The sequence below is a fragment of the Vollenhovia emeryi genome, unplaced genomic scaffold (assembly GCF_000949405.1).
Source record: "Vollenhovia emeryi isolate VEMERY1.0 unplaced genomic scaffold, V.emery_V1.0 DF939128.1, whole genome shotgun sequence".
In the NCBI taxonomy this organism is placed as follows: Eukaryota; Metazoa; Arthropoda; class Insecta; order Hymenoptera; family Formicidae; genus Vollenhovia; species Vollenhovia emeryi.
The window spans coordinates 1119775-1142331 of NW_011967238.1; the positions used below are offsets into that span (position 1 = coordinate 1119775).

Below are 22557 nucleotides of genomic sequence, written 5' to 3' on the forward strand. Positions count from 1 at the left end.
GGAGCTCTCGAAGAAATAAAAACCACTTTATCGAAAAGTAGTACATTTTTGCCACGAGCGGAAACTACAGCGGTGAAAATGTTTATCGCAACGCTTATCGGAAAGCAAGTTCCTGTGTGAAATAATGTTGTAACTCCGTAATCGAGTTCATTATGATCGTGTACATAATTAGAAAATATTCAATTTTATAATATGAAATTTTAGTAAAACATACTAGACTACTATTTATCGCGTTTTGTATTCAAAATTAAATTTTCAAAAATGTTTATGTAACATGTTCTACATTTTATATAAATTTGTGAAATAAACTGATCAATGCGGATTTGCGAACGGAAGTACGAAACAGTAGACGCGACTGAAATATCTTTTTATTGACACGATAAAATATCACGTCGAACTCGGTCGTCCGAGATTTAAATCAAGTCGGAGTTTAAATTTTCGTTACGTCGAATTGGCTGTGTGCTAAGATAATCTTTGCCAGAGTGAAACGTTATTGAAAATTTCGCCGATAAAACGCAAAAATAAAATTTTAAAATATTACATTAATTTAACTATCCAAATATATAAGCTCTCCAAATATATAAAATTATTGTACTGGATCGTTTATACACGCATCACACTGACATTGAGAATTCAAGGCTCATCTACAAGATCTGAAAGGGACACTGCATCCCTCGAGAGCAATCGATGACCTAAATGCCCATTGTCGTTCGTTGCCAAGTCGATGTAGAAGATATGCTCTTTATTTAGATGAAGTGCTCCGGTCGGAAATGTTTTGGAAGTGACGCTGAAATGAGCTATACATGCAATTTATCTCTTAAAAGTAAACTAAGTGTTTCCGAGTGCGATGATAATTTATAAATTTAAATACATAGCGTTATTGTTATACGCTAATTTAATAAATGTACGACGTACGAATAAAATAAAAAACTATAGTTTTAACACACACAAAAATCCCGTCATATAAAAACAGGGTTGGGAAGTAACTCGTTACTTGTTACAGTTACGTTTTTTGGGTAAACTTAACTTCGTTACTTTCTCTCCATCTGTAACTGTAACTTAAATCAGTTGCATTTTTTCGACAACTAGTAACTAATTTAATAATTACGTTAATAGTTACTTTACATATATTTTAAACCTCAACAGATCGCATTAGGCCTTGCATTAACGCATAAACGCCTTTATCGACGCTTTACAATTCAAACGCAGATTTGATATTTTTATTTTCATTGCACGAAAGTAACTGCAAAGTAACGACTTGTTACTTTTTTAGTAACTGTAACTGTAACGCGTTACTTTTCAGAATTGGTAACTTGTAACTATAACTAGTTACATTTTTAGCGAAAAAACTACAAAAACTACTAACTAGATACTTTTATAAAGTAACTTTCCCAACCGTGTATAAAAAGTACTAATAAAGTTTGTATTACAAAAAATACATTGTAGATATTTTCACTCATCTTCATGAAAACTTCAAGTCCACAGTGAATATAAATCGATAATAAATAACGAAAAAGTTTTTATATCGACAAAACTGAAAAAAGTCGCAAGTTCACCGAATTTTCCAAGTGGAAAATAATTTAACTATTAAATGCCGAAAGATTTGATCATCGTTTACAGCAACGGCGAGACGTGCCGGAGCAACCGTTTAAGTTCTTTCGTTCTTTACTGTGCAAATGTAATAAATATCTCGTCGTTCCACGGAAGTTTGTGATCTTCTAATCGCAGCCATACATCGCGGTCAAAATTTTAAGGAATAGAAAATAGGTCCAGGTCGCAATGCACGTTTCTGCAAGTACTAAATTCTATCGCGCGTGTAGAGTTCAACGTTTGGTATACAGAAAAGCTTTTATCCCGACAGTCACGTAAATCGACAATTGATTTTTTCGGCTCATCGGAGTGCACGCGTGACACTCGAACGCGTGTTTAGATAAGCGCAATAAATTTTCGCTCTCTCTCTCTCTCTCTGTTCTCGGTTAGTATACTGCATCGAATATTCTTCTTCTTGATACGCTTATCTTTAATTCACAGTAATCGCGAATTTTGCTTGGAAATACTATTGCACGAAGGTATCGCTATAAATTACTTTGCGAATGGGAAAAATGTAACAATGTAAATGTAAAAGCTTAAATCCTGAATGAAATATGTGAAGACAAATGAAAAGTAAAAAGAAATGAAAAGAATGTCTTAAAGTGATAAAGATAAAAGTTCTGCTTCCAGTTATCTTCATTTTTAATTTAAATTTCGTCATATACTTCGGACAAGTAATTAACTTGCTGTTACACGATACATATAAGATAAACGTACCATCTTTAAAAGGTCCAAACCGCCACAGGCTCATTGCACAATGTGTAGAAGAACGAGACACGCAACAGCAACCAGCCGAGTAGTAGATCACGCTTTTTACATCATCTCGCAGAGAATTCCACAAGATCACTACACTCACAAACCTCCACAAATGTCACTAAGATTGTCAGGACGAAAGTTATTAACCTTTCCGCGTGATCGGTTCGCGACGTATGCAACAGCAAGTTCAAAAGCTTTCCAGTATAAAGTCTTTCTGCACTGTTGTAATGTCAAGAAGGCGAGTTTGCATTTCAAACACACAGCTTACCTTGACTTCGTTCAATCCTACTACTTTCACGCCCTTATTTTCGATCGCGTATAATGCGAAAACCTCGATATTTTGTCCAAAAAGCGAATAACTTCAAACTGTTCAAAGAATTCAAAAAACATTCCCGGCAAATCTTGTATATTACTTTACATTAATTCTATAAAACGCTGTATAAAAATCCTTCTAATTCAGTTTATCAATTCAATAGATTAATTTTAAATTAACAGTTTTTCAAGGATAGAGTAAAACCTTTAAACGGCTTTATCATCCGAGGACAAGGCAAACACGGTTCGTATGTATCGCGCACGGCTGCCATTACTTTGCTAGCAAAATGCGAACTTAACTTTATCCCTCTAGGACAGCGCGGAATGTGTCCCCTCAGTCGTGGTTAATGACTAGCCTGCACATGAAAGACACACCCTCTGCAGACCGGACGGACACTGGGCGCGACCGCAGGGGTATTTACACGAGCAGCTCGTCAGTAGGATGTTTCTTTAATTACGAACGCTCGCGGCCGCGTTTTATCAATCTGCAAGTTCGTTCGCTCCGAAATTGCGTATCGGCGTAACAACATTTTATGTTTTGTGATTTGATAAATTTACGCGACGTATTCGCCGCGAATTTAATTGCGGTGTCTTCAACGATGTTAGCTATGCAGATTGAATCGGACGAACAAATATGCAACAACTCTCCTTCTGTGTTCAAGATAAATTACATTTCCTACTAAGCAATCTGTTGATACAGACTCTCTCAGTCTGTGTAGTTGTTAGAAAATTCGCGTCGTGGGCACGAAGCTCTGTGAAAATTCAAATCCAGCTGAACACAATTTCGATTATTTAAGTTATTCTCACTACACCGTCACTGTTTCTTGAATATCGACAGAATTATCTTATCACGATCGAATATTTTATTGTAGTCACAAATACTTTAACGATGCAATACAGTTTGTGGCAAAAAGCTAACGCACTGACGATCCATGTATCGCGCAAGATCGTTCTCGACAGGACTGGTAATCTTATCTAATCAGTTCGTGTGTCACACTCACGTTGGAACGAGTCGAATGGGTTCAATGTGCACTTTAAACGGAGTTTTACTTATATCAGGTTCGTAAACGTCGATTGCAAAATAATATTAAATTAGGACGATTAAATTTAAAAAGAATTGTTTATTATCAATTGAGTTTAAGTCTATTTAAAGAGTCCCTCTCGTAAAATTTTAAAAGTTTATTGATTTGCAAGGTCCACCTCACTTGTAATGGTCAGAAAGTCATTAATTAAGTATCTTTTACAAGGGTCCGGCGATATTTACAAAGTCTATCTCACGAGTTTCGTGCGCTCACATCAGTCAGCTAACTACTAAAGTTTGTCAACTGCCCAGAATTCTGAGATCCTAGATATCACACTACACTGATATGCAAACAGCGAACAAGAATCTCATCTTGTTCGGCTTCCAATCGTCCAAAATTCACACGATAGTCGTTAGTCCAAATAACGATTCGTCGGATGAAATTTCGACCGCGGATCCTTTCGCGCGATCGTTAACGCAAGCTCGGCAAGGTCGGTGAGCCGTATCGCGTGACGAAAGGGTCACTCTGAAAATCGCGCGTGGCCGTTCCCGTCGACGGTGTTGGGTGCACTGGAGCCCGACCTGGGCTTCGTGTTTACATCGGACTGAAACGTGCTGACGGCACCACACCTTGCTAGGCTTCCGTCGTTCCAGGTAGCACACCAAGACCAACGCGCAACGCGCAGCACTCGCTTATCGACGGTTAAGCGCGGTGAACTATTCCCTTCACGAGAGAGGGAAAGCTGCCCTCTCTCTCTCTTTCTGTGATCAGCCGACCGGCGAATGATCGGATTGTGCGCCGGCGGTCAGCGGCGTCGTGCCTCGATGCTCGCCGAACGAATGTCGTCCGATCATCGCGATCGATCCTAAGAATAATCCGCGATCGTCTACAGCCGCATTACACGACGCAAATAGCGTAGTGGCACCCGCCATTAGAGCAGAGCCAAGGAAGAAGGTCATGGGATATCTGGTCGATGGTCATCCTTGGATGGGGGTAAATATATTTATCGTCAAGATCGATGCCAAGGAACACTGGAGTATAGTCTTTCGATTAAGCTTAACTGCCAGTGAAGTCAGAGCGCGCATTAATAATTTGCTTCGTTCATGTATCGATTATTAATATTATCTTTCGAGTGCTATATTCTTCCGCGGTAAAATCAATAATATCGATTGAAATCGATGTCTTCATTGTCGGAGCGCACGCCGATTCTTTCAGCGACCCTTCTATCCACCGTTACGACCATTGTCAACCAAGTGATTCACTTCTTTGGCAAATCGCCTTCATCAGTACGAAGATGTCACGGTATAGAGTATTACTGATGGGACCACCCGAGACCTCGAGCGAATCTCCGAAGTGCTTCCCCGACAGGGGAGAACCCGGGAAACGCGCTACGTGATCGGACTACGTCAAATCGCGAAAACAGAACAAGTTCTCAGACGCTACGAGAAACGGAAGATTGAGAGAGGAAGTGTGATTCCTGCTCGTCGACAAAGGAATTATTGGATAACAGCGATATATCTTGCCGAGTATCCGCGAGGTATAAAGGATCGCCTCTCTATGGGATCAATGATCCGTGACTTTCTGCAGTAGAGCTTATCGCTGGATTCTCTGTCATTCGTCTTTTTTTTTAAGCGATTCAAGCAATAAAATTATCTTAAATATTTGTAAAATTAAAAAGCTTATATCGCGATATATTTGAAGATATCTAAAGATGCTTATATAAACAAAAGTTTTAACACATACGCGTAATCTTGTCGATGTCTCAATAATGCAAACTTAAAACTTGCTTATAAATAATAAACACTGGGCTAAAAATAGACATTTTCTCTCTAGCGAATTTTCTATTTTGTATGAAACTATACGAGAAGCTAGTCGTAAATTAAACATTGAGTAAGAAATGCATCGATGCGTTCCGGCTTTAATAATAAATATACAGCAAAAATACCGTTAAACCTTGACAATATTCGAGACAAAAAAAGAATGAGTACCACTGTAGCTCGATAAAACAACAAAAACAGGCGAAAACAAACGAAACGCGGTGTATTCTGCAACCGGAAACGCGTCACGAGATCTTAACTATTCAATGAAGGTTTGTTCATTCACGCTACGTGACGATGCATTATCCATCTCCGCGCACTCGACAAACGTTTATCAATGCAACAAAGCTCTTGATACCGCCGCGTCGTTTCGCATCGTATATTTGTGACGCGATAATTGGAAAAAATCTCACGGGAGTATTTCTTGACACATTCTTTGTGAGAAATAAAGACGCACGGCCGCACAGTTTACTTCAAAGCGTTAGTTAGCGGTAACCTAATAACGATAATCGATCGGCGAAGCGTCAAGCGCCTTGGTCGCCATCGACAATCTCATGACGTGAGTATTTTTTTTTTTACGGACACTGAGGAAGAAGACCCCTCTTTTTGTATCCACCAGCTGGAAAAAATTTTCGAAATACCGAGATACCAAGCGTCATTCTCCAAGTTCAGTGGCGAAGAAAATGGCCTTGAAAGAACTTTCAATCCCTCGCTAAAATAGACCGGCGATTTTAGAGGATACGCAGATACATTCAAATATATCATTTAAGGGCAGAAAATAAATTGCTTCATCAAGTTTCGCGCTAATCAAATTTCAGTAAGTGCAGCAATGTTAAAGGAAGCTTTCTTACTAAAAGCACAATGAGGAAAAGAGAAGAAATAATTATTCCAACTACAAACACTTTTAATTTAAAGTTGTTCTGTTGGTATATAACAAAAACTTTACTAACAATACGTATTTAATATGAATAGTGATTTTGATAAAATTACTTTTATCGAAAAGTTTAGCCTCAATTTGGTAAATTTCGAAATGCGTTTTGATGCGTTAATTAAATTCATTAAAAACTTACAAATTATGTTATAGTTGAAATATCGTTATCGATACCGTATCATATATAAAAAGACATTGACATTTAACGTAAAAAAAATCGTATGTAACATGAGTGATGTAAAGTCAGAGATAAAGAAAAATGTATAGTGACGAGACGTCGCAACGTACAATAACTTATACTAGTATAAACGAGAAAGCTACGTACAGTAGCCTAAAAAACCTTAACAAAAGAAGATATTTTATTTCTCTTTAAATATCAATATTTTAAATGTTCAGCGAAGCGTCACTTTTCGTTTTAAAATGACCGATTTAATAAACGCATTGCACTCTGCTTTTTCAATTTATAGTTAATTGGCGCTTAATGGCAACCGTTATACGGAATTGTTCGTGCCGGTAACAGGATTAAACCGAAGGACTCCTAACGATACTTCTCACTTTTCAACAGAGCGATAGATCATCTTTGATCGCTTCCCTCGAGACTTTCATCGAACCGCTGAGAGATCGGACATTAATCCTACGTTTCCAGTCCGTGAGGAATAAACGTCAGACAGAAGCGAAGTCGCTTTACGGCTCGTAATGATTCGTGCGAACGCAATAACGTGTACACGGCTAGTAAAGTGTATCGTGTCAATAATTAAACATACAAAGACACGCGTTTGCGGACAGAAACTTCGGCAAGACGCTTGTTTCGCCGCGGACAATGCTCTTGTTAAATCTTAATTCGATCGAACGATTGTTACTCGAGAGTCCTGGGGTTCCGTCTCACATCCAGCGGAGTACTTTAAACTACGGCGACGCTGTTTCAGAAGGGCGAGACGATCGATAAGGGGTTTCGCATCCGATCGCGCAAATACACGAGAAACCCCGACACAGGCGGGCGTTCTGTTCGCGCGACTCGTGCAGCACACTCGACTCTCCTGGGAAATTATGTAAGCGTCGATGAAAAAAAGCATTCGTAATTTACATAGGTCCCAATTGCGCATTTCAGCTACCAGCCCATTGAAAGAGTATCATATTTGAACATCGCGAATAAATAAAAGACACGATGGGAAATTACGCTTTGGTTCCCGAGCGCGTATTGTGATTCATTGAAACGTAGAAAAATATCCGAATAACAATGAAGTCATCGTTAGCAGTGTCGTTTGCCAACAAAGATGTGCGAAATTCCTCTCAAAGTGTTCGGGCTGATGCGTAACAAACAACGAATGCGCCGACCAGAGAACGCTATACCGTTTGCCAACTTTGTTAGCGAGATTAGTCACTCGAGTCATGTCTTCGAATTAACGGTTCACTCATTATTTGATTAAAAAACCAAGAGGGGTCGTAAGATGAGAGTGTGTATATATAAGAACGTAAAATGTCGCGCAGTAATTCAGACCGAACTTCAGCGCCTATTAAGTACGATTTATGTCCGGCGCAGCGCAATGAGATTCGCGACGTACCTCGCAATTGTTTTCGTGGTGTTTGACTTCGTTAACGCTGTGCCATTTCCTCAATTTGACGATGGTGAGTTAGCCACAACTTGGTCCGATTACCAATTATATGTATACAAAGCGGCAACTTTAATTTTCGAATTAGATTTGCAAAATTTGTAATTGGAAAATTGTGACGCGTAACATTTCTGGGAATACTTTCTGTGAAGAAATCTTGCGACTATGAAAATTAATATATTTAAATAGAAAAGCGTATATTTTCAAATATTTTAACCTTATAGTAAAAAGAAGAGACTATGACACCGAAGTACTTCATTATTTTTCGAAATAAATTTTTTAACTAATGGAAACTTAGATGCAATTGTTACGTAAGTATATATTGATGTACTCTTTAAAGTTTTTGGAGTAAAAACAGAACCACGGAGTGCGAAATATTTTCACTCCAAAACTTTAGGGAGTAATATTAGAGTAGAACATTTTTTCAGCGTTGATGCACCCCGAATAATACAACTGAAGATACTGCATAATTAATGCTGTAATCTTCATCTTACAGGCGGTCGAGAAGGATTAGCTGCAAGAGACACGGCATACTACGGATTTCCATTGTTCTGGTACAGGAGACCTATCTACGACAGTGACGATGACATTGTTAACGGAGGTCAAGTTTTAGACGGAAGGCGAAGATCATCTACTGTGTCTTACGTTAATGTCGGGTGAGAACTGAATTGAAGTTAATTTTGTTAGATTTTGATTACGTGTCATCCGTACGATTCCGTAGTTTAAAAATAACCATTGTCACCGCGTAATCTGCTATTTCGAGAGAAAGACGCGTATACTAATGGCAAGAGACTACACGTCAAGTGGAAACTTATTATTTCTTATGGAATCCGTAAACTTCTGCTTCATTGCATTTTTAGTTCTCGTAATAAGCATTACATGCAAAACAAGCACGTAAAGCATTTAATTAAAAAGATGTCAGACCTGGCAGGTTTAAGTTACAAAGGCACAAAAAGTGAGCGTTTAAGTTAAACACAAGTACAATGAAGCGACTAACATGAAAAAAAATTATTTCTTTTCATAGCGCCGGCTGGGGTCGTTAAAAGAGATTGTTAAGGGGAGGCAGTTAGAACATCCAGGCGCGAATGTCCAGAGAACTTTACTAACTCGAGCTAACAAGCTACATCTTACTTTTATATAACTTTTGTATGGTATCTATTATTTAAGAGCTTATATAATGTATTATTTTCTATCTTCTTATTACTTTTAACATGTAAGCAATTTTGTTTTTCTTTCTAATAAAAGTCACAAAAATACAAGTGACCCCCGTATATCCCTTGGTATTGTAAGCACATTTTGTTATTAAATAAATACGATAAAGCATAGCAACACTTGCGTTTTGGTATCTCTGGCGATACATTTCGCAATTCTCAAAAACTATAATAATCTCGAAGATTTCCGCCATCCGAGTTGACTTAAGAAGATTATCTCAATGAGTGGATAAACAATAATTAGTATTCAATTAGTTGCTACGGAAGGCTACAACTGCTGCAAGGACTTCATCGCCTGCTAAACACACGGTCAAACATTTGCTTACGTTGCAGCAGTATATATAAGCGAGTGTGCGAAATACTAAAGGCCAGTGTCAGCTGGAAACTGAGAAGTAGCAGAGCGTCAATTATCAATGGAACACCGCAGTCGTTTTCATATCGTTCTCGCTCTAATAGTGACGATCGAAGTCACGCCAGCACCCGTAAGCGATTTTCAATTAGGTAGGTAAACTTCCGAGTTAGATGTCTGAAACGATACCGTAAAGAAGAGTTGTACAACTCTTTGGAAAAGAGCCAGAATACTATCAACTACTATCCGAAATTCCAAACGTGGGATACGCTAACGTTATAGAACTTTTCAAATATTTGTGCAATTATTTGCAAATTATCGCGGGGAAAGGGAAAATAATTATTCCATCTCTCAACTAACGAGAACGTTTGCAATGGTGATTCAGGGCACAGAACTGTCTGGCAAGACGTCGGAAGACGCAGTTTCTACGGACCATGGGATAACTCGGTGAAACGAAATGGGGAATATATCGATTACAACGATTATGGTGTTCACCTCGAACAGTTCCGGCCTAATTCACCGGAGCTGCCATACGACGACGTGTCGATAGCTAACGGATATATTGACGCGTTGCCCTCGACTTACGACAGCGGCCTGCCGGGGCTGAACACGCTACTCGGCTCTGTGGGTCTTGCTGATTTCCGCACTGGAGTTCGTACTGCTGATTGGATCGACCAAAGTACCGATGGCTTCAAAGAACAGCATTGGGAGGATATTGCTTCTCATAAAATCGACGAAGATACGGAGGAGCTCGACGGCTTTGTCACTCCAATTGCGACGAGATAACAAAGTTTTGTAAAATTTTGTAAAGTTAAATGAGGAAACAAAAATGAACGCAATAAACTTCGCATGCGTTTCGCACTGTTACCCGAGACTGTGACATTTAATATTCACAAAACGTTAAAATTAAATATCGCTTCGGTATCAATATACATTTTTTCAGTGTAAATCGTAAATTGCAGCGTTAATTTATTTTACAACTATTTCTATCAGCATTCAAGCAGAATTTACTCTGAAAATTTAAGAAATCCGAGATTTATACACTCACGCCTCGAGAATTGCGCTTTCATATTTCAGAAAGCAATACCCAAGAGATATAAACACCATCTTTCTTAAGATTAAAGTCAACAGCAAACGATACTATTTTTCCTACTGAATCGCTTACGAGAACAAATCAGGATTTAGCTTTAAGTCACCTGATCTAAAACTCTGCGTCCTTATTGGTTTTCGTAAGCAATCCAGGAAAAATAGTATCGTGTGCCGTTGGCTTTAATCATAAATCATGACGGTGGATTAAGAAAACCGGCTCCTCTAACTGTGGACGTACTGATTTTGAACGCGACAAATCTTAACGAGCCCTTTGTCTTTAAAGTTGCTGTGTAGGCAACGGTGGCGGCACGTTTCTCCAGAGACGACGTTACCAGGTGAGGTCGAAGAGGGTACCGACTCGCCGGGGATCCTCGCGGTGACTCTCGGCAACGCAACGCTTAAACGGAGATTCTCGTGAATATTTTACGTAGTACTAAGAGGATGCGCTTTCCCGAAGGCTCAGTCGGGCACGGAAGTGAACGTCGAAGTTGCTCGCCTTCTTTTATCCCCAGTACTCGTACCGTAAAACAAGTTACAGTCAACTACAAAGTGGACGCGGTTTCGCTCCCCCCTTTCGTATCAAGTGCGAATTAGGGTTCGCGTTGTCGCGGTTTATTACGCTCGCGGAGACCAACAAATATTTCTTTTAGCATTTGCGCAAAATAATTTCGATAATTGACATTGCAATTAATTTTTATAAAAATGATTAAATGAAATGCAGGTGAAACATCTGTCATTCACGTTTTATATTGCGCGTATTCATTATTTTACCGTTTACATCGTTACAACGTTCCGAGCGACAATAACTTTATCGGCTGGCACAAAGACTGTATAAAACTGTACCGTGCATCGGCGATAAAAGAGGAATTCCATGCAAAAATTGCAAAGCGCAATCGCACACCTTTGACTAGGTCCAAATTGCGCTTCCCCGTATTCATGCAGCGCAGATTTACAGTGCGCCCCTACGGCTACGATCGCACGAATAAACAATCAGGGGCGAAAGGTAGGGTAAATGAACGACAAGAAACGCGACAATGCAGCAAAATACACGTCGATGAATGCCAGAGCGGATCCTGTGTTTTGCTCCTGGAAGAGTGGGCGAAACATTGCGGAGGGAAGGAATGCTTTGAATATTCATATAGGAGATTGCGCACTGATTAAATGCAAATTAAATTAATCTCTTTTCCGGCTGACCAGACGGTTCGCGGGGCATTCGCTAATTTGGGCGCGGCTCGAGTGCCTTCGTACGTTTAAGCACGCTCGTCCTCCCGAGATTCACGAGATTACCGCCATTTACCTCACTGCCGAGCAAAGTAACATCCCCATCGTTCCCCGTTTTATTTATTCGCTATTAATTACCGAAAGCGCGAGAAAAATGTAGATTATCTTATTTAACGTTCCGCGTATGTGCTTCATTTCTAAATAAAACATTTCAGATAAAAAATGAGCTATTTAAGTTTCATTTTCTACGCCTGTGTTTAATTAAACAGATGAATGAACAAATAAGTTGTCCTTCCGTATGCTATAATAAAATTCGTTTGTTTCAAAGCCGCCAGCTTTGTGTTTAAATGATAGACTAACAATAAGACGCGAGAGTGACCACGCGAGTATCAAAATACTCGAAATATATTTAGTGCTATTCTCCATTGTTTCTTTAACGCGTGCCTACGTGCAGCAAATATGTTTTATTCTTGCTAATGTGATGTTTCACATTCCTCAGGCCGACAGTTCTGACTTAATTTCGCGTCGACGCGGAAATAACAAAGACGAATTTCGGTCGCCATCTCCGTGGACGTCTACCAAGAGACTGCGCGAAATTTAATTTCTACCGCGAGATTTAATGCCACTCCTCGACGCGCGAGCAAGCCCGTAATGCTCGCTGATACGTTTACGCAGCGCGAGCGAGAACGCGCGACGAGATGGATTTCAATTAAGTCAACGCAGACGATGAATTATATTCTCCAGTTCCTTCGAAAACGCTGGTTAGTATTCGCGCGAAAACGCTGACTGATGTCCACGATTAAAATTTTGACGTCCGACAAAGTGTCCTCGCGGATAAAAAGATTAAGTAAATTCAGATAGTTTTAGGAGTCGTTAAAGTTACGCGGTAAAAATGCCCTTTTCAAGGGCTAAAATATTTTTTAGATTGTTTTCGCGCATTTTTAACACATATATCTGTATTTTAAAAAAGAATCCAACGTTTGTGAGATTACAATTACAAAATATAAATTTCAAACAGGAAAAAAGTATCTTGAAAGGGTTAATGAGAACAATTCGCGCGTGAGAAGTAGAAACGCAGACATTTAAGCTGAATCACGATGTTTACTCGCGGGACTCTTCATTACCACACCCTCGTCGTTTTATTAGTAAACTTGTTTCCGTGATCGCGTTCTTAAACGGAATGACTCTCGTTTCTACGCCGAGCGCAGAGAAGATTCACCTACAATACGTGGACATGATAAACGCGTGCTCCCGTCACCCTTCGAGCCCTCACGACGAACGGAAGATAGTTCCGTGGTACGGTCGCCAGCAGAATAGAGGAAGATTTATGGCAAAAATAAAAAAAAGAAGAAAGCACCGCAGTCCATTTGTATGGCTTCTTGCATCTCTACGTTCTCCCATGCGCTCGTCATGAATGCCTGCAAATCTCTCAGCCTTCGCGCAGTTCTTTGGCCGACGAATCGAAACGGTCAGTTCAACGAGGGCCAAAGTGGCCGCTTTATCAGGACCTTGTCATTTGTCAACCGAACTTTGTGGGCGAGAATACGGCGAAGTGTAATAACGGCTCCTGGCGGCGATGCCTTAAGCCTGACTTCCAGTCTGCGGCCAGTAAATACTTAAAAAAATTTTTTAAATTTTTGCAAGTTGATAAATTCTACAATCGTACGTTTTGTTGACGAATCTCTCTTAAAGCGTTTCGATTTGCGTGTATAAAATAGAAAGTTTCTCATCGCAAAGAGCACACTGTTTGCGACTTTTTATTCCGTCAGGTCTTGTACCTGCATCCAAGTACCAATGACTAATCGCCCGAAAGATAACGAAGAAGCAGTAGATACAGCAGAGTGAATCACCGAGCTATTTCTCTGAATTCCAAAAAAAAAACTTAATCTTTCCCCAGTTTAAGATTGTGTCAGCGATAAAAAGAAACGAGACCACACTGAAGGCACGGTAACGCGACGGTTACTAGACGTAATTATTTCATTTCAAATGTATAGCATATTATTTCCGCGTAAATCTTTCCATATTTAGCAGAATTTATTAATACAGTATTTCCATAGTGTGCGATTATAAGATTTGCTGAATTTATAAAATTATCGAAACGAATAGTAAGGACTAGTGATGTTTTCATTGTTTAACATAAAATTTTTACGGGTATAATTTCTTTACCGCTTTTTCGCGCCGCAATTTGTCTATAAAGAGATTGACATTCCATCGACAACAGTGGAATGCGACCCTATTCGCTACAGCTGTCAAGATTCGCGTCTCGAAGCAGGTGAAATGACACGGAAAACGAAATGCAAATTGCTTTTCTTTTCGATTTGACCGGGTGTGCAGTGTAGCGCGCGATTTATCGAGGATTCCGTATGCAACTACGTTTCACGACGGCATCTGCAACTTTTCTCATACATACTTTTCGCGCATTGCGAACGACACGGCGATACGTCGTCGTCTTCCGAGAAATTCGTCCTATCTGTCGGTTGGCTGACTTGGGACCAACGTGGAACATCCGGTACGAAGAAGTCGCTGAGAAACTTGATACTTTGCGTCGTGAAAACTTTTTTCACCTTTCTCGTGATTTTTCAATAATTTGTATCTTTAATATTTATATGCCGGCATTATACTCTGTATTCTGCCGTGGTGCGTTCGATTGAGAATGTTTGAAAGCGGCAAGTATTAATGATCAAGTCTCTACAAATATGTACACAATGTACTGATGATCGATTACAGAAAATCCCTAATTATTTTAGTGAGAGACATTCAATTTTCTATGTACCGTAAAAGTAGCGATCCAAGAGTAGACATTATTTAAACAGTTGTGAGTGAGCATAATTTTTGCACTCTCTACTGTGCTGGTTAATCATTTTATCTCAATCGAAATGTACTAGTAATTTAGCAAATAATTAATTAATTCTACTAGCACTACTTATAATTGATTCTATTAATTAATCCCTCTTCACAAAATAACAGGATTCGTTTATTCGTTAAAATCTTTTGTGCGGGGCTCCTAACAAAAAGTGTTGCACACGCTCGATGAATCCGTTATCTTTTCCATATAATAATTATGGATATTTACAATTTTACGCGCACAATTATCTCCGAATTATTATTCATAAGCACCGTTGTATTTTTCATAATAAATCGTTGCCTCATTAATTCATAATTTTAATATTAACATCAATTATACGCCAGATAGGCGTAGCTGGTATCGTACCCGATGAAATTATAACCCAAACGACGATGGCAATTTTGCGTCCGACCAAATGCGTGGATAGTGGCACCGTACGCGGATCGATCTCCTCATTATATCACTATACAAACACACACACACAACACTCACATGGCACGCGCGCGCGTTCGTTGTACACCCGCAACGTATAAAAATATATAGGCCCTATAAATGCAGGTGTGACGTACGTATGATTTACCTGCGCAAGAGAACAGTTTTTCAGACGATATGGATTTTCGCTCGTTGACGCAGCGAATCGGCGGAGCGCAACGATCGCGGCCACAATTTTATTATAACTATCGATTCCACTGCTATTTATACCGGTATTCACCCGATACATCGTATTAAAAGACCGTCTCATTTTTTAAATCGGGCAAAGTTTACTTTCGATACACGCGCGCGGGAAATATATACCTGTCGATCAACTCCCGCCTGTCGCCGCGCGCGCGGAGAACAACTGCCATTGTACGTTCGCGCGACATTTCGTCTCTCGTGTCTCCGCGCCAGGCCCGTCAAGGCTTATCTTAGCACTCACCCTGCGAATATATCGGGAACTCTCCGTCGCTGTGGCTGTGGGTGAGCATCCTCGTGGAGTAGAACTGCCACAGGGCGCGTTTCCTGCTCTCCTCCGACGTGCCCGCGAGGACCTCGTCGTCGTCGGCGAGGCCCAGCAAACTCACCACTTCCGAGAGCGACAGGTTGGCGCGACGACCGCTCACCCGAGGTGAGGCACACACCGAAGCGAAGGACGAATTACAGCACGGACGACCGCGCTATGCTTATCGGCCCCCGACCCTCCCCACCGCACCGTTTTAAGAGACGACACTCACACAGGCCCGTCAACGCACATGAACAACAGCTCGTTAATCGCAGCCGAAACACGCAGGATCTTTAAACGACACTTGGCCAACTCGGCCGACGAATGACGCGGCGATGAATGACGCAAGTCTAACACTCGTCGTTTCCTCGAATCCTCTCAGAATCGTTTGTTTGGGTGTTTGACGCGCGATTCTTTCATTACCCCCCCGAGTGATCTCGTGTGATCAGGTTACAGTGACACTGGACTCCGACGCAAGTACCGTTCCTCTCAATGCCGTCGTTTCACCATGAAACGCCCGACAATGGCGATGACGCGACGATGGATCGGTGGCACCTTGAAGAATCGGAGAGGAAAAGGTATCGCGAGAGATTTTCACGTATCGGGAGAAACTCGAAGCGTCAATAAATTTCTCTGCCACGCGCACAATTGAGACTGTAATTTATATTTTAACAAGATCGCCAACTTCTCGGTTTCTCGGAGTTTCCGTGTATCTATCTTCTTCTCTATGTTTCCCCGCTCTTATTTCACCTTTCTCTGCACGTCGAGATACTTGGCCGGGGAAATGCAAGCTAAATATCCTACCGCTGAAAAATGCGGCGAAACACGGTTCCCGTAACAAACGGCACTCGATATAGCGACCTCGATACAATTATCTAACCGAATGGGCACATATATTATATGGCGATTGAAAGCGCGCGACGGTTTTGATGGCTGTCATTGGCCGTTATTGCTAGATAGCAAATCAATCCCAATGCATATAATTAGCGCACAATTTCGATTTCGAATTATTATTTGAAACGATGATCGTCTATGAATATTCATCAAGTAAATCGCGGCTTTAGATCCGTGCAAATGACATTGAAACAGAAAATATCGAGGCGGAAATTATTAATGGTTTATTCATTGTGACATCGTTAAAATTCCGTCGTAAGTTCGTGCAAAAAAAATATATATATCGATATACAATGGACAATTTCTTTCGCTCAAATTAAAATTAAATCTATTATACATTACTCCCTGCGCCTTTGCGCAATATTTATTATCGTTTGTCATTATGCGGTAAAAACTGTCGTTAATAATACGAAACGATCAATCATTTATTATTCTCGCGCGCATTGTTATTCGAGGGGAAAATTTTACGCTCCCTTTATCGATATTTTTAAAAGAAACATTTTATTATTTCGCCTTAAATGTGACGGCTCGATACGAAATTATCACTCTGTAGAAACGATTAATTTTCCGTAAACATGTTTGCTTCCCGCTTTTCGTATAACCACGAAACTTTTATCAAATCGATGCGAATCGGCTGTGAGTCGCGACGGAGGCTGAGGAGGGTAGATGCGCCGCCGTCAAAATATCGCGTTCGTTATTCCGATTCATGAAATAAAAAGCAACTCTGTCTACACAACGCGGTCGACGGTCGACCGTTTCTGTATGTGTAAAATTAACACGGCGCTATTTATACGTCAAAGCGCGCCAGGTTGATCGATAGTTCGCAGACTGGAAGGGTCCAACGAGAAATTGAACCGCGCCTTTGTTGGCGGAGAGAGGCCAACCTCCTTCAGACAAATCGAAAATCCGATGCTAATAGCGATCACCAATTGTTCCCTACGTTTAATTTCCATTCGCGGCTTCGTCCTGTACTTTCCCGATAACATCGACTATTCCAATTTATCGGCCGCAATACCGATTGCTCTCCATCTATTTTTCAACAGTCTTATCTGTACCGAAGGAAATTCGCAGCTATGGTGTGCCGAATTTTATTCACCAGTCGTTATATATTTAATCGCTAACTTTCCAAGAGAATCACTGGGCAAACTGGCGAACGTGACGTGAAGACGAGTTGTCAAAAATATCATTATCTGATGTCGCACAGACGTAAAATATAATTAACATACGAAATCTCCAAGAGCACATCTTGCTACGAGCGCACGTCGAGAACGCGATCGTTTTCGACCTCGATCTCGCCACGGCTTTAACGAGTCCTTTTACGTGCGCGATAATTATGCGATCACGTAATTATAATTTCATCCAAGGTTCGCCGATAACGTACGGGCGTGAAAACTGCTCCAGACACTTGACGGCTCGTTGAAATTCATAACGCGCGCGGCAACATAAGTGATAGCAATTTTCGTGTCGTTTCTCACCACGCGGATACTATCGACGCTTCGATTTTCGGGATCCTGCACGTCGATCACAGATTCCTGGCGATTCGGGTAAGACGCGATCGCATATTTACCAACCACTTCCATATCCTTAAACGGTGGCCGAGCACGATTGTCCCCGATCTATCATCGTTACCATCGCGCTCTCCGCCGCAGCATCCGCGAGAGGATCTCGTTCTCTCGTTTTCCAATCGACCTTATCGATCACGTTTCCTTCCTTCGCAAACACCACCATTAAATATGCACCAAACCAATCTCCCTAAATCCACCCGCGTCGGGCGATCGCTCGCGCGATCGTGACCGACGTTCTGTCGTCACGACGCTCACGGGAACCGGAAACGCGACGGCCGATCGCGAGGACGATCGCGAGATCCGATGGAGCGGACGTCGGGAACGTCGAGTCGAGCGTCGGGATGAGGAAACGTGCGTCCTACGTACGACGGAGCGGGAAGGACTTTCGTCCAGGACGGGTTCGATGCGCGCACTGGGGATGAGAGAGAAGCTAGGGAGCAACCCGGCGGAAAGGAGAGGGAGGCTTCGACGTTGGGCGAGAACGAGAGGGAACGACGGAGAGAGATAGCGCATCGACCCGGCAAGCGGAGAAAAGGAGAACGAGGGCGACCAAACGGCGCAAGCTTAAGCTCGGGCTACCGGGCTTCGAAATACGCATATCGCCCGCCCGTCCGCCCGCTCATGTATGCACACACTGTGTACGCAATCGTTAACTGCTAATCGCGAGCGTATCCTAAATGTGTATTAAAACTCCTTCTATCCGGAACGATCGCGCATATTGTGCTCGCAATTCGCGCCCTCCGACGCGAGCTTTAAATCTCCGATGCTCCGATGAAATTTTGTCTAACGAGGATTCTCGATAAAAGAAATCGTCACTGAAAAGCGGCGAATAGTCACTGCGATCGGTGATAACACACTGACAATAAGGAGTACTACGACTCCAATTTCAATCGCCTTCGACCCTTTTGCAACAATCGCGATACCGTTTCTCTAAAACACTGTGCACCCGCTATTTATTTCGAAGAAGCAAAATAAGCCGCTTTCTCACTCTACCGCCATTACTTTGGTTTGCAGTGGAACGGTGTGCATATCGCAAACAACGGATATCAACGGGCTAACACTTGGATTATTCCAAGATTAAGACATTCACATTACATTCGCAGCCGTGGCGCGGGACTCGGGCTGTCGGGGGGGGATTCAATCGGCTATGCAGATTCATCTCTCACGGCCGACGCGACAGTGTCCTCTCATATGGAACATCGCGCAATCCTCTTATCGGCGTCGCGTACAGGCACGATGCTTCCCGCTCACTCGTGCGGGGCTCGCGTGCGACACGCGAGTCTACTCTACCGCGGATGCGTCGATCGCGGGCTCAGCCGAAACGCCTTGCCATCTCCCGCACGCCATGGCACGCGCTACGCGCGGACTCTTCGGGCTGCCTGCGAGAGACGGATCGGGGTCAGGGTCGTCCTTTCAGGAACGGTGGCGTAAACGGTGGGCGGTGACGTAATTTATGACCGTTTCGACGCCCCCGCGTTTCACCCCCGACATTACTTATCGACTGCCGTGGCCCCGAAGTTGCCAAAATCAGAACCGTATCGTTCACCCACCCGCTTTCGCGGCCGTGAGACGGAAAACGCGGAAGCATCTTGAATTTATGACGGGATCCGCGAATACGAGGAGGAGCAAAAAGAAGCCGGCAAGCCAGCGACAGCTGGATCTCGTCAGAATAGTAATGACGAACGTGGCCGAATGCAGGTGTGACGATGCATTTCTTTACGGACCATTTTTCGGAGGATTTGTACGTACCGCGCCGGAAGCTAAATTTTCTCCAAATATTCTACGAGCAAACGTTCCCTCGGCGCGACAGAAATTGGGCAAAATGGGTATTTCGTCATTAACAACGGAGCTGTTCTATTCTGAATTCCGAAATTTCTGACAAATTCGAGGATATTTGAAGAAATCCTTGATTTCGCGCTCCTTGCTGAACTATTCAATCTATCGCGCAAGAGGACTGTTTGAACGCACATCTCTCGAATATTCTTTTCATGATTATCCATTGGACCGTGAAGCAAAAAGCGCGAAATGAAAAATTTCGTTAGAGATCTCGCCAATGATTTTTCCAGAGAACGAAAAATCTGGATTAAAAATAATCCGCTTTTAAACAACCTTCTCGCAACCTTACGAATTGTTTCTCAATAAACGACAGAGTCGAAATTGTTTAACATGTATTTAAATATGCATACCTCAAGTATACATTTAAACAGCATTTTACAAATATACGTTTATCGATTCGTTCAATAAGTGAACAACGGACACGAAATTCAAGATTTAATTTGGAGTATTTCTAATGAGCATTTCACAGCGTTTTTATTTCCGTACTTTTGTGCCGATATTTTTGTCACGAGCCGCCTGGTGGTTCAATAAAGAGCGCGAAATTACGGGCGATCGAAAATATTTTCACGCATTATCAAAAAAGGAAGTGATAATGTTCTGTTAATGCAGCGTTTCTCAAACTGGGGATCGCGGTAACGTGTCAAACGAATCGCGAAATAATTTTATTATATAAAATTTCTTATACGAATTTTTTTTCGTGTCCCGCTCTTGGGTTTTCGCAGGGCGGGATCGCAAAGATTTAACTTGCCTACGTTTTCGGGACTCGCGGAGTTCAAAAATTTGAGAAACGCTGTGTTAATGCAAAGTCGTCACTCACCGATATCGCCGTTAATTTGCTTGGTTTGTTCCTTGTCCTCGCTCGCAGCAGTCTTTGTATTCTCCTCCGCTGAAAACATATGCGATTGATGTAGCTAACCGTGTAACCAAAAGCCAAAGAGAAAGATATTAAAGGCGTCAGATATTAAAAAATTAACATTTCCTGGGCAAATTTAACGACATAAAATTATAGTACATTAAATAATCGAAAATAAGCGTGGAAAATGTGTATACCTGTCCAATTTAAAGTATCGTTCGTGACATTTTCGCTTTCGCTAACATCTAAATTAATATAGTTATCAGGTATAAAAATTTGTATGTGAATGCAGCTTGTGTCTCTCACCGGTGTAATTAAGATTATGTAAATATTATGTAAATATTCGCGTGACATATTTCAAATATAATGCAAAAATTATGCAGGTTTGCTGTTATTCAAATTTATAAACTGGCACTAATCAGTGCAGTTACTCTGGAGAATTAACTTGATACAGTGTCCTCTGTGGAGAGCGATGCGTATCACAAGAGCCAAAGATTATTAATAACTTCACAATGACTTTTTAATTATTCATACCCGCAGTCATCCCGTTTTTTCAATATAGTCAAAATTCTTTTCAAAAAGACTCGTTTCACAAAATATTTAATGCAACGCGTGTTACCATCGTATCAGCAGGCAACTGCAATCGCGATAATACCAACCGCCACGTATCTTTATATGCATATGTTAATATTATATTTTCTGCAGAGCGACAATAATTAAAATTTTATTACATATAGTACATTTAAACATGCCAAGTTGAAATATTCAGGCAATCTTCTTTTTACATTGTACCGATGAAACTGGTTGAAATTTACACACGGGGACACAAAACTGTTATTTCAATGCCAAAAATTTCAATTTGCAATAATGTAGACGATAAAAATTGTTGAAACGTATTATCGGAATTTGCAATAAAGATACGTGTGCGGATGTGGATCGTAGTTGGCGATACTTGAAAAATCGCAAAGAGATGAACGGCAAGATAAAGGAAAGTGACGCTGCCACGAGCAGTGCAATAAAACGCCGAGAGAAACTCGTTGCATTTTACTTTTTACAACGCATATGTGTCTTTCTCTCTTTTTTGCCGTCCGATTCGTTTGCGACAGGCCGGAACGCTTGGAATATTTCGCGAGCCACGTAAGAAGTATCTTGGTGAAGAAGGAAGGACGGCGGAATTCTAGATTCTCAAGTGGAGCACAAAGTATTTAAAGAACGCACAAATTATTTCGAATGGACAGAACAAGCGTGAAAAAATGCGCAAATGATTTTTCGATTAAAAGTATTAAGCAATGATCGACAGAAAGCACTAACGAACGTCGATTTTGTGCAAACATGGCGCGGACTTTCTAAAACATGTGCATTCATATTTTTTCAGATAATCTGAAGTGATGCCCTTGAAAATTCTAGATTCCCGAGTATTAAGTATTTAAAAAACGCACTAATTATTTCGAATAAATAGAACAAGCGTGAAAAATCCGCAACCTGATTTTTCTCGGTTCAAAATATTAAATGACGATCGAGAGAAAGCACTGAGGAAAACTCGGGAGAAATAAAAATAAGAGTCGATTTTGTACAAACGTGGCATTGACGTTCTGAGAAAAGGTGCACTAATACTTTTTAAGATAATCTGGAGTAAGTATTGATATCTTTGGAGATAAATCTGGCGTAAGCATTTTA

The 22557-nt window shown here is 41.2% G+C and overlaps 2 protein-coding genes across 8 annotated transcripts in view; one reads left to right on the plus strand and one right to left on the minus strand.

Annotated features, from left to right (window-relative positions):
- The window catches only part of LOC105568553 (phosphatase and actin regulator 4B), a 215443-nt gene extending 199407 nt beyond the window's left edge, over positions 1–16036 (minus strand). The window contains exons 1-2 of one of the 5 annotated variants that reach the window (XM_012024312.1): positions 3660–4380; positions 2308–3410 (exon numbers count right to left, since the gene is read on the minus strand). In XM_012024312.1, the coding sequence (XP_011879702.1) occupies positions 2308–2341 (34 nt within the window). In that variant the 5' untranslated portion in view covers positions 2342–3410; positions 3660–4380. Of the gene's footprint in view, positions 1–2307; positions 4381–15669 lie in introns of those variants that run through there. The other 4 variants (XM_012024311.1, XM_012024313.1, XM_012024309.1 and 1 more) reach the window with 4 other exon arrangements.
- LOC105568551 lies at positions 7855–10465 on the plus strand. 3 transcript variants are annotated; one of them, XM_012024298.1, is made up of 4 exons: positions 7858–8054; positions 8535–8694; positions 9586–9750; positions 9984–10123. In XM_012024298.1, exons 1-4 carry the CDS (start codon positions 7877–7879, stop codon positions 10039–10041), a joined length of 561 nt encoding a protein of 186 aa, XP_011879688.1. In that variant the 5' UTR covers positions 7858–7876; the 3' UTR covers positions 10042–10123. The 3 variants fall into 3 exon arrangements, with proteins under 3 accessions (XP_011879690.1, XP_011879688.1, XP_011879689.1); XM_012024300.1 differs by lacking the exons at positions 9586–9750; positions 9984–10123 and adding an exon at positions 9063–9367 and having other exon boundaries at positions 7855–8054; XM_012024299.1 differs by lacking the exons at positions 7858–8054; positions 8535–8694 and having other exon boundaries at positions 9591–9750; positions 9984–10465.
- Positions 16037–22557: the final 6521 nt, after the last annotated feature.

Coding starts and splice junctions, on each gene's coding strand:
- LOC105568551 (XM_012024298.1), top strand. CDS start 7,877: ATGAGAGTGTGTATATATAAGAACGTAAAATGTCGCGCAGTAATTCAG. Junction 8,695..9,585: donor GTGTCTTACGTTAATGTCGG/GTGAGAACTGAA, acceptor ACGTTGCAGCAG/TATATATAAGCGAGTGTGCG. Junction 9,751..9,983: donor CGTAAGCGATTTTCAATTAG/GTAGGTAAACTT, acceptor ATGGTGATTCAG/GGCACAGAACTGTCTGGCAA.